This window comes from Malaya genurostris, chromosome 2 (assembly GCF_030247185.1).
Source record: "Malaya genurostris strain Urasoe2022 chromosome 2, Malgen_1.1, whole genome shotgun sequence".
Lineage (NCBI taxonomy): Eukaryota > Metazoa > Arthropoda > Insecta > Diptera > Culicidae > Malaya > Malaya genurostris.
The window spans coordinates 207,889,854-207,902,749 of NC_080571.1; the positions used below are offsets into that span (position 1 = coordinate 207,889,854).

Genomic DNA, 12,896 nt, shown 5'->3' on the forward strand with positions numbered 1-12,896 from the left:
ACTATAAAAATTAATACCTTTATACCCATCACCTAGTATATCCGGAACTGGAAGTTGAATTTGAATAAAAATCAGCAATTTTCCCTGGGATTTTAAATTGAATCTACGTTGGTGGAAATCGGTTCTTTGAGAAAATTGAGTACCATTATTTTTAATTTAAAACACATATTACTGTAATTATGAAAACGGGCAAAATCGCTCAAGTCACCTCCGGGCCTCGGTTCAAAAGTCAATATTCACAGTAATTGCATAATTTTTCTGTATAAGAAAGGTATAGCATGATGAGGTTGCTCTTTTGAAAGACATTTTGCTACTAATATAGTGACAATTTGCATTTAAATCTTCTTCGATCTATTCATCGGTCTAAGTCGTTCGACTCAAAATGTTAATCTCATTCGCCGCAACGAAATCATTTTGATGGTCAATTATGCTATCCGTTTCGTGAAGGTCACTTTCATGGTCATAATCCATTTGGCTCGCTGGTTCATTTAAAAATGCGTTACCCGTTAGCCCGTTCCATCCCATCCCAAAAACGGAAAATGAAAATAAAAACGAAACCACACCTACCTTCGATTGGTTCGACCAGCAGTCGGAGAGCGACACAGATTACACCGATTATCACCGGTGAAGAGAATACTTTGGCTGCGTCGGGAAGTTGCATCTCAAAGTGACTCCGAAGCTCGTAAGGAAATCAAATCAAACTTGTTTTGCTATTTTCCCGTCTCACAATGCACTACGATAGCGAAAATATGCAAGACAACATTCACTTGAAAACCACTATCTCGGAAGTGCAATTCGGCCAAATCATCATCACTCGAAGTATCCGTTTGCGACAGCTCGGATACCTGCTTCGATTAAGTAATACCTATCCGGCCGTCGCCACTGATGCTGTCTAGAGCAAACACTTCACCGGTCCTGCACCCTGCTACTCCACGGCGGTCCACAAAACGGGCGAATAAGGGGGCCACTAAAGTCAGCACTACTCTCCGGGCAGGGGCAGGGCGACTAAACTCGTCTTCACTGTTTCACTTTCGTTTGCTTACGGTCGGTCGGTGGAACGGTTACCTTGGTACGAAATTGAGTTTGTTTTGGCTTTAGTTTCTGTTTTGGTCAGGCCAAACGAGGCTCGGCTCAGGCATCAGCACAATAGCAGCTATAGAGTCGGTGAACCGCAACTGGATGAGAGACAACACCGACATATGCGGGAGTGGAGAATCGCCACTCCGAAGACTTAGCGTAACTTTAGTGAGTAGTTCATCAGCCTAGGAATAATTGTTTGTAGTACCTTGATAATAACACTGCCAACAAAAATTTGATGATTTGCGTATTTTGTTCAACAAGAGCAATAATTATTTTATTTGCATATTTAAGACGGCTGACAAAACCCAGTCAGTCGATTATTTTTTCAGAATGTAGGTATTTATATGAGTATTTTATCTGTGAACGGATGAAAAGAAATGCGTTAATCGCATCACACTTTCTGGTATGTTTATTGAAAAAATCTGTTCACATTACGACTATCATACAAATTATAATTAGACGAAAACGGTGCCATTATGACAAGATCTTAAATTTGTCAGAATTGCCTAAGCCGAATATTTTACTATTATTCAAAAGTTTAAAAAGTATTCTGCTGTGAAGAGGTTTGAAAGAAAAAACGAACAAGGAGAAAGGTGAAAATCCTAGTAAATCCAAAAATTTCAAGGCGGCTTATAAGGGGAAATGACATCGGATTTTGTGCAAAATAGAGATCATTCAAGTTCAAGTCTATGACGTAATTTTTATAAGCAAAGCAAAGTGTTTATATTGTGTTCTTTCTGTAGGATTTGACTATTCTCCTTCAACAGATTTTGCAACTGTTTTCTAACGTACAGATGCAGGGATCAGGAATCAAAACTAATTGGCTCAAGTGGCACGTTCCCCACGTTATTAGAAGATTTGTGCCTTGCCGTAGTTTCTCATTATTTTCCTGAAGGGAAGGAAAATGGAAGGGAATTATGTAGTGAGTGAGATGGGCAAACAGAACAAACCATAAAGAAACAAATCGTTCTGCATCCCCGAAAGGATGCTGAACAATCTGCAGGTGACAAAATGCACAGTTAATAGTTAAACCTCCAACCCCCGAGAGGATTTAGAGATTTTACAAAAGCGACATCATTTTGCATTCCCGGCAGAATGCAGAACGATTCGTAGTAAGTACGAGCAGAAGTGAATTCGGCACCCCAGAAAGGATGCCAAACAATCTGCTAGAACCTATTTAAGGTCAATAAAGAAAGGATTCATTCACTCCAGGAAGAACGATGAACCCTTCTGACTATAGCTTCTTACCACATAGGATGAGAAACGATAGAATATCCTTTAATTTCAGTTCCGCATACACAGACTCAACCATGTATGGAGAACCAAAAACCCGGATAGTTGCGTCAATGCAGGACAGTTACATATCAGATGATATAAAGTACCGTAATCGCATTCACACAAATCACACGAATAATACTCAGCACGTTAAATAGTAGCCATGCAATAATTGAGTCTGCAATGTCCAGTCAGAGCTCTGACCAGAATACTGCAACGATGCTTGGAAAAATGCAGTAGACACTTTGACATTTTCAGATTTAAATCTGGTAAAAATGCTTTTGTCTGATCGCAAGTTTCCAAGCTGCGCCAGTAGCTGGCATGTTTGGATGCAGCTCAAGAACGAATCTTGTGCTTTATCCAACCAGTTGAAAGTGGTAAGATCTTCAATTTGAGTTCGACATGCGATCACTAGATTCGACCGTGAATCATTCGAACTGAGTGCTTTTAAAGCTGTCTAACTGTCGGAACAAAAATAAATTCGTTTACCACAGATTCTCTGCTGAAGTGCCGATTGTATTCCACACAGATTTCGCGTAGATTTCTGCTTGGAACACAGTACAGTATTTACCAAGTTAATGAGACTGCTCTAGCCTCATTTCACGACAGTAGACACCAGCACGATCATTCAACAGAGAACCGTCCGTATAACAAATTATGTATTCATCAAGTTGTCGTTCCAAATAACCACTCAACCATTCCTCACGAGGAGGATAGCTCACATTGAATGTTTTGAAAGGAAAACTACATGTGAGAGTTAGGTCACTAGGAACGTGTAAATACTCATTCCAGGCAACCATTTAAGACCACAAGCGAGTGTGGCTAGTAGCATAGTCTATAGGGTTACTGTTGCAAAGCACTGTAACCTTAAGACGGTATGCACAAGATAATGCTTCTTGTTTTAGGGACACGTGTAGTGGTTTAATGCACAGTAGCGCCCCTAGAGCAGTAGTAGGAGTTGTCGTGAATGCTGCCGTCATCGCCATTAGGACCATCCTTTGGAGATGATTTAGCTTTGACCGAACTGTCGCAACTTCTCCTTTCTGCTACCATACAAAACATCCATATGCTAAAATTTGTCTAACAATAGTTGTGTAGATCCAATGAATGTATCTGGGTTTGAGTCCTCATGATTTTTCAAAAGCTCGTCTGCATTGGCCGAAAGCCATGCAAGCTCTTTTAATAATGAAGCCATTGTGAGCAGACCAATTCAGTTTTGAATCAAGAATAACCCCGACGCATTTTACTTGATCAACCACAGTAACCTCTGAACCGAAGAACTGTACTGAACGAGCTCCCGTGATTATTCCATAAAATTGGGGATAGTACACCACCTTGAGAATACCCGCAGACACTCAGCTTTCTAATCTCTGCTTGCCAAAGCGCTGAACAAAGAAGTCGATTGCTAAGCATTGCGTGGAGCCAATTTGTGATACTTGAAGGTATGCCATGACCACGGGCTGGTTCTAGAATTGAATTGAAAAACACGTTGTCAAAGGCACCTTCAATATCTAGGAAAACTCCCAAGCAAGATTGCTTTTGTGAGAAAGCTTTTGCAATGTTGTACACAACATCATGTAACAGGGTTGTAGTGGATTTTCCATGCTGGTAAGCATGTTGCATTCCATGTAGCGGATGCACGCCACATTCCTGATATAGTGATCGACTATGCGTTCCGCTGTTTTAAGAAGAAATGAGCTAAGACTGTTAAGCCGGAAACTCTTCGCTCCCTCATAAGTGTCGCGACCGCCTTTGGGAATAAATTTGACAATTATTTCCTGCCAAGCTCTTAGAATATATACAGTCGCAACACTAAAAGTAAGAATATTTTCTTCAAAACATGTTCATACCCTTTCTGCAGTAACACTGGGAAAACTCCATCCTTTCCAGGAGACTTGTACGGACCAAAACTCTCAAGCAGAGATGCCAGATCTGCAGATTTGTCTGTAAATCGGCAGATTTCGCACATAGTGCTGCAGATATTTTTTGTTGTACAGACGTTTGCAAACTTTTGAAAATCGAGTTTTTCGCAGACTTTAGTCAAAATTTGAATTTGAAATTGTCGCGACCTTTTTTTTTTTGTTGCTCGCCAAGTCAGTTTAGCGTATCATACTTTATAGAGAAATTGCTGACTGCAGATTTTTTTTTCGGATATACAGACTTTTACAACCCATCTCTGCTCTCAAGTGCCTATTTGGCCGATTCAATGTTCACAATTCTTCGAACAAGGGCCCAAGAATCGTAACTACCCGAAAAAGTCTCAGGAACAGCTGTCGGTGATGGTTCCGTACATCTTGGAAAGTTTTAATTGTTGGTTGGTACCCGTAAAATCTATTTGCCAAGCTCTCTTCATAGAGGTAGTAGATTTGGAATTACGATATGTGATAATATAAAATTAAACGTTTGAATTATCAAAGAAGATGTACTTATGATCAGATAACGTAGGTTTGAGCTCATCGGAGGCGAGCAAATTTACCAACTCATGCGCAATTCTATCAGAGCAGAGAGTTACGTCCAAAACCTCCTCTCTTCCAGATCTCGCAAAAGTTGGACGGTTTCCTGCATCGACTATGTGCAGGTTTGTACATCTCACAAATTCCATCTTTTCAGCGCCTTTCGAATTTATATCTATGCTGCCTCAAATGATATGGTGAGCATTGATTTCACTGTCGATTATGAGCGGTAAATCACTTTTGCAGCATTATGATACAACCTTTATTAAGTTATCGCTTGGCTAAGGTTGATTATGCGGCAAATATGCCGAACAATAGACATATTTCTGTCTATGCCATCAATAGTCATACCAACTGTGACAGCACAAATATCCCGAGTTGTGAGCTCCGATCGAGAGCACTATTTGCAAGTATGCATGCTCGAGGCATTTCACGTGGATTAGTCATACCGTTCTTGTTGAAGGCAACGAAGACTGGGTTTAACAAACTTCCAACGTGGAAGTTTCTTTTTTGAAAATATAGTTCTTGAGCCAAAGCTATAGAAGCTTTACCTTCTTGCAGAAGTCTGGATAGATTTATAGTTGCTGTACGTTTATGCTGCAGATTGATTTGGGCTACTCTATACATTACATTAACAATTAAAGTAATGAACACTTCATTCCCAGCACTTATCGAACAACAACAAGAAGAAACCAAATATATTGGCTTATAATCGCCTATAGCGATCCATGTAAGGATTTTTTTAAATGCTTTAATCATTTAAATCCCACGAATTGCGAACAATGAGCTTCGCTTAACACGCTTAACAGGAAAAACCCCAAAATTCTCCGTTCAAGACTGCATTGTTTAACTTCCTGCAGCCATTCAGTCGTCGGCACGGAAGTACACCTTGAATTGGGAGTTCCTATTTTTGTGACCTGTTACGACATGGAACAGGAAACCAGTGGATCATTTCTAGGTAGAAAATAATTCCGCCGGATGTCACACGGCTTATACCACCGGTACAGGTGGACTGTATTCTGTATTCTTAGCCAATTAAGAAACCGCTACCGACACTACACGGCTATCTAGGCTGTTCGAAAAGGGAAGTTGACATTGATGGTCAACTTCCATGGGTGGCCGAGCACTCAAGATCGTTTTATAAGCAAAGCAAAGTGTTTATATTGCATTCTTTCTGTGGGATTTGACTATTCTCCTTCAACAGATTTTGCAACGCTGTACACACAAAAATAGTATTTTAAATAGTACATTTACAATACTATTTTGTCGTGAATACGACTTACTTTACTATGGGGTGCCTTTTCAAAATTTACCCTCTGAGAGAGTGATAAGTTTTTGATCGTGAATATCTCTTGTTGTATCTAACGAATCAACATAATATTTGCTACATTCCATAGGAAATATGATCACAATTTTATGATCAAATTTTCAGTTGTGTGACATAATCTCAAATAATTCAAAATTAAACTTTTCTAAAATGTTTGGTATAAACGAGTATCAAAGAGGATAATTCATAAGACTCGTTTGCCTTTCTCGTATTTTTAAAGCTCATAGCTCAGTGATCTGTGAAAGGATTTATATATTCTAACTACCAATAGAATCGAAATTTTTCTACTTAAACGTGTATAGTAACAGCATTGAAGTATTTCAATAGTACACTATTGAAAAACCTGTCTCATTTGACCCATGTCAACACCAGCCAATCAGAACGCGCTCTGAGGAAGAGAACAAAATATCTGCTGCTGTACAACAAATCGTTCGAGAAAAATGTTCCGAACAGTGTTTAATATCGTAGTGAGTTCCTCAATTTGGTCCTTCTGAAAGGCAGGAATGAATCCCGTACAGCATCCTGATAGTTTCTTTCAATGAAATGCAAATCCAAAATGAAATAATCGACATTAAAATTCTGTATGCGGCTATTTTTATAGCCGTTAGGACCGCCCATTAGTGAAAAAGCTGCAAACGAAATCGCATATAAAGAAACCTCTTAACAAAAATTGGATCACTTTGGATTATATCGCCACTGCAAGCAGATATATCGTGTGTCGTTTGCAAAGCTAGTTTCGCTTCCGACAAGAGCGATTACGTCACAGCTGCTAGTCGTTTGCATTGGTGAAAAACAACGTAAAGGGGACAACGGTGAAGAGCATCACACAAAATCAGCCGTTCTAATGGTTCTAAAAGTTTTCTAATGAACTATTAGGATTTATTCTTAGCAAAAATTGAAGATAAATATCCTCAGTTTAGTGCAAATCTAGAACAGCTTGGTTAGATGTGTGCACTTTTCACTGTGTGAAATTCACAGTAATCGATATCATGTGAAGCCTTCTTTGTTTTTGCGAAAAAATGTGAAAAAGGGGAATGCTTGCATAATTCATACAATTGATCAACTAATTGATATTCGGAAGTGTTAAGGAACATGTCAGTTTTTTTCGTATTCACGACATCCAGTTATGACTGTGCAATTCATCAAAAACCTGATTGTATTAAGAGACAACTTTTTTGGTCATTTGTTATTTTAAAAATGTTTATTTCTCGACCACTAACGTAAAGTAAATATTCTTTATAGAGAAAATGACCAAAAAAAACCTGTTTTAATCCACCTAGTTGTGTAATTATGCCTTTCTCATGTACATATAATATTGTGGTATTCTATTCAAAATTTTTCTCTTCGATTTTTGAAAGAAACCAAGAGATTGTTTGTGCATAAAATACAGAATAAAACAGTGCTTTGATTGCGTAAGTCATCTCTAAGAAAACGAAGTGGGTTCACTATTATATGCACTTCCGGCAACCCGAGAACCGGTATAATCAAAGTCGGATCGTACGGTTACCAACTAACATGACACACAAACTCTACTAGTACGCAGTCTAAATTACGATTTAAATGTTTGTTGCATCCGAAAATATTTTAAATGACGGTGTACAATATTGAACACACTTTACCGTATAACTCCGGAACCGGAAGACAGACCCGGATGAAATTCAAGAATTCCGTATGGGACCACAAGACCTTTCATTTGAATCTAAGTTTGTGGAAATCGGTCAAACCATCGCTGAGAAAAGTGAGTGAGATCCATTTTGGTATATATGACCACTATTTCCGGTACTTCCGGAACCGGATACCGGGAACCAGGATAGCCGGAATCGGTTTGTTTAGTTGCCTACTGATAACGACTATCGATTTGTGTAGTTTTGAGACCAGTTTAGGAAACTTTTTACGTTTTTTGTTTCGCCGGTTTAAGTGACGGTGTACAATTTTGGACACACTTTACCCTATAACTCCGAAACCGGAAGTCGGATCCGGATGAAATTCAGGAATTCCGTATGGGACCACGAGACCTTTCATTTGAATCTAAGTTTGTCAAAATCGGTTCAGCCATCTCCGAGAAAACCTAGTGAGATTATTTGACACATACACACACACACACACACACACACATACATACATACACACATACACACACAGGCATTTCTCAGCTCGATGAACTGAGTCGAATGGTATATGACACTTGGCCCTCCGGGCCAATTTTCACTAGTCGGTTTTTCAAGTGATTGCATAACCTTTCTATATGAGAAAGGCAAAAAACATCATACGATTAAAAAAGTTGTCATATCCGTTCTACAAAATCTGAGTTCTAATAAATTAATGTCTCAATATCTCGAAAATATGTGCAAAGTTTCATCAAAATCGGAGTATGAAGTATGATAATTTGTAACCGACTTCTCGAATTGCAACTTTAAAAAAAATCATGAAATAAAATTCCCTACGAATTTTACTGTCTCTGCATTCTGACGTAGAATTAAACTTGTTTTGTTTAGACAGAATATGCTGCCGATAGAACAATTACATGACCTGGACTACGATTCTGCTAACTTCTGGATTCTAAATAGGTGGGGTTAGGAATGTCGAATGTTTCGAATATTTCGGTCATTCGATAATCGGGCACAATATTCAAACTAATCGATTAAATTTTTATCGAACATCTGGGATATTAATCGATTAATCATCCGAGTATTATTATAAGACTTTTTGAATTATTCGAGTAGCTCAATAATCGAATTTATTTTAAAAATATTCGATTAAATATTACTCGATTGCCTGGGTTATTAATCGATTACTCGAATAATCGATCGATATTACGACATCCCTAGGTGAGGTTCGAACATATAACAAGAGGTTTGTGAGATCAGTATTTTATACTTGATTCATATATAACAAGTTCGCAAGTTAATAAATATTGCGGAACTTTTTAAAAAGATGTCCTTGCACCTAGAGATAAATGCACCGTCGAAGCAGTTGCGCCATTTTTTCTGTAACATTACTTTGTTGTTTTTTTAATTGCAAGTTAGTTTCATATACATTTAGTGAAGTGAGTATGTTGAAGTTCTTGCCAAGTAAAGAGATTTTGCGGGATGTGATGTATCCCATCGAATTCTCGCTGAAGCTTACTTTATCGACTGTGACGAGAATTATCGATTAATTTATTCTGAGAATTCCAAGCACATAAAATCATGAGTTGATCCTAGTCAGCCATCGACATCAACTGCAAAACGTAATCACTTCGGAGAGAAATCGATGCTGTGCACTTTGTGGGATCACAAAGGTGTGCTGTACTACAAGCTTCTAAAACCAGGTCAAACTGTAAATACTAATCGTTACCGACAGTAAATAACGAAATTTATTCATTTATTTATTTTTGGTTATATTCATTGGCGAATTCCAATACGTACTTAATAAAGAATATGAAAAATAAATATTGGAAAACATTGTCAAAACTTAATTCTACATCATTTAATTTTACTAACAAAACGACTAGACAATTCACCAAACTCGAAGTAATCTTCGACAGCAGTTAACGTTAAAATATAAGCGAATATATCGGTTTATTATACCCGCAAAGAGTCCTGTAGAATCTGTGCTGTGTAATCTGTTTCCAAAAATTTACTTCACAACGTAACTCAGCCAGAGGTACCATATTCACAGATTTTTCTGTAAAACCGCAGAAATTTTGCCTATTTTGCCAGACAGATTGACAGAACACAGATTTTATCAAAATTCATAGATTTCTGCAGATTTTTACGAATATTTCATAAAAATGACAGGTTTTCAACATGTTTTTCACAGATTAGGATCGAAAATATGCAACACAGATGGTACACAGATTTTTCAAGTTGAAATACAGATTCTAAAATGGCAACTATGAACTCAAACGCATAAATCTCTCCTTGCTGAATTCTTCGGTGACGTTGCAATTACAATTAGTTTACATCTATCATGATAGGTTGGCAGGTTCGTTCGATTTCGTCACGGGAGGTATCGCAGTGCGTATCGTAGCGTTTTAGAACACGTATCGAAGCGTTTTAGAACACGTTCAATTCACCACGAAATTGAAGCAAGTATCGCTAGAAAAACGATCCGAATGAATGTTCGACTAGTGTAGCGAAGGGATTTTCCAGCATGACAAGAAAACCCCCCCCCCTCCCCCCTCACAGTGAAAACAGTCAAGAAAATAATTTCTCAATTCAGATAGAAATTTTTACCACACCCGTCATACTCTCCAGACTTGGCCCCTTCCGACTATCACTTGTTTTCATCAATATTTCCCGCACTTGCTAAGCAGTACTTTCCTAGTTACGAAGATGTGTAAAAATGGCCTCTTGATTGGATCACTTCAAAAGACAAACAGTTCTTTCGACGTTGTATTCGTGAGTTAAGCGAAATAAAGGAAAATTGTATAACTTTCGAAGGCAACTACTTTGAATTCCCCCGGCGAATGACCAAAAGAGTAAAACCGGGGTGTTATTAAGTAGTGGGTGTTAATAACAATGATAATAATCTCCGATTTTGATGAAACTTTGCACCTCTATGAATTGAGTATATCGAACCTAAATTCTTGATTTATCTACCGACTGATATACGACAGGTAGTACCCAAATTTTCAAAACACTCAATATTCAAATTGACTGGTTACGTTGCAGGCTCATAACAAACTAAAATATTGTAGCTATGGTTTAATTATTTTTATCTTCAATCCTCAATCTACAATTACAGCGAAATCAGTTTACCACGCAGGGTACCCGTCGCCAGTAAAAGTTCCCATCCAGTCCACCAATACCGAACTTTATTGATCCAAACTGCAATCAGTTTCAGTGCACATAACTCACAAGCCAATAAAACTAATTCCACTTATACCGTCGTAACACCACAGACAATAGACTTTCCTGTCAGTAGCGATGCTTCACGCAACCACGGTCAGCTCATTGATTCGTCGTCTTTAGGTCCGCCTTTAGTGTAATATTTTTTTTTGTCTGCGCACTCATCACTTGTTACTTCATCGTAATCAGTGTGCGATCATTTCCATGCAATGCTACCTCGCAGTGTGCATAATTGTTAGCCGCGACCAAAACAATAAACCACTACCGTATTTTCTCCGGTTTTCTCACTCACTTTACGTTGCTTTCAGTGAGCGCGACAGAATTATTTGAAGCTGCGAATGCCCCATTTTGCAACCTTCCGCGCTGTTTTGGTATCCATTCGTGAAGCTTTTATCAAATTGTCACCCAAAACCCCCCGAAAATCGACCACGCTAAATAGCAAAACACCCTCAATTGCATTGAACCAAATTTTAGCAAACCTCGACTTTTTTATCACTAAACTATATTTTGCAAGCTAAACTCAAACCGTACCACGCGTGGTTACGCGATCGTCAATGGCAACAACATTGACCAAAACAGAAAGAAAAAACAAACAGATACGAAACTCGTGATCACAGGCCCAAACACAACCGCGCGCACCTGGCCAGGGAACTCCGATCGAATCGACGGTTGTAGGAAAACTGAAACAGTGCGTATTTCTCTCGGGTGGCGATATACTCTTCCGACAACCCTACTCCGTCTGGTAGTGGTGGGATACTACCGGTCGCTGTACTGCCGAGCTAAGTGAAGTTGTCGGAGTTGCCACTGGTGCGGGCATTCTCCATCATGGGTTTCGATCAGTGGATCAGTAGAGTGCACGATTCTTCTGGTACTTGAAATACTTCACTTTGGGTTCAAATGGGATTCCTGCCAAATGAGCCGTTACATGACTGGCAGTGCGGTGAGATTTGTGACGACGTAGACAACTTTCACAGCAGATCTCTGTTGAGACTGAGATTTGTTGCACTATTTGGTACTAATTAGACGACAACTTGTTAGTTAGGTTTGACTGGTTAAAGATCTAACTGCTACTTAGCATTGCCCAATCCACAATCCACACAGAAAGATGTCACAATTCCTTTATTAGACATAAAGTTTTCCAATCTTAGAATATATTTCCAGCACTTAATGTTACAATTTTTCCTGAATTCAGAATTTATCCTAAGAGTTTAAAATAGGGGTACCCTGAAATGGATCCAAGAACTCTCGCTTGTCCAATAACAATAAGGTGCTTGTGTTCATCTTCAGTTGGACTAGCTTTTACTTATGTCGTTTTCGCTTGATGCCAAACCTAACCCAATTTCCACTCTAACTGCTGTCAAACCGTTTGTTTGAAGCTACACAGCTCGAAAAATTCTTGTGATTTTACCTCTTATTTGATGCACATTAATGGAGTGTCATATTTTACACGAATTTATATTCAAGAACATGTAAAATTGTGTGATTTGAAAACTACATGGCTTTAAATCGAATGGAATAAAAATCAAAAGATCGACAGCAGCAGCGCGACTTGAACCGGAAAACATTAGGTCACAAAGCACGCCAGTTAGTCGGCTGAGCCACAGACGCACATATCAGCTTACTGAAGAATTGATACATATAAATCCAAACAGTAGGACTTGGTAGCGGAGTGCAAACTAAACTCGGAGCCAGTAAAATTCTATACGGAGGGAATATTACGTCATTTGAGAAGTTAAATAGATATGAATGTATCGTTTGTACACGGAAAGACCGAAATCAGTATTCTGGCGAAAAAATTAGTTGATTTTCTGATTTTAGTCAGTTATTTTTAGAGACAACTAATAAAATCTTACTTTTGCTAATTTATATTTTATAATTCTAATTCTAATTATTAATTATTAATAATAATAAAATATTTGTGGAAATGGC

General features: G+C 38.4%; 1 protein-coding gene across 7 annotated transcripts in view; it reads right to left on the minus strand.

Moving 5' to 3' along the window:
• LOC131427292 (phospholipase A1 member A) overlaps positions 1–11,690 on the minus strand; it is a 38,322-nt gene extending 26,632 nt beyond the window's left edge. Inside the window, exons 1-2 of one of the 7 annotated variants that reach the window (XM_058590347.1) lie at positions 11,607–11,690; positions 568–1,065 (exon numbers count right to left, since the gene is read on the minus strand). In XM_058590347.1, coding sequence (XP_058446330.1) covers positions 568–661 — 94 coding nt within the window. In that variant the 5' untranslated portion in view covers positions 662–1,065; positions 11,607–11,690. The other 6 variants (XM_058590345.1, XM_058590341.1, XM_058590344.1 and 3 more) reach the window with 6 other exon arrangements.
• Positions 11,691–12,896: the final 1,206 nt, after the last annotated feature.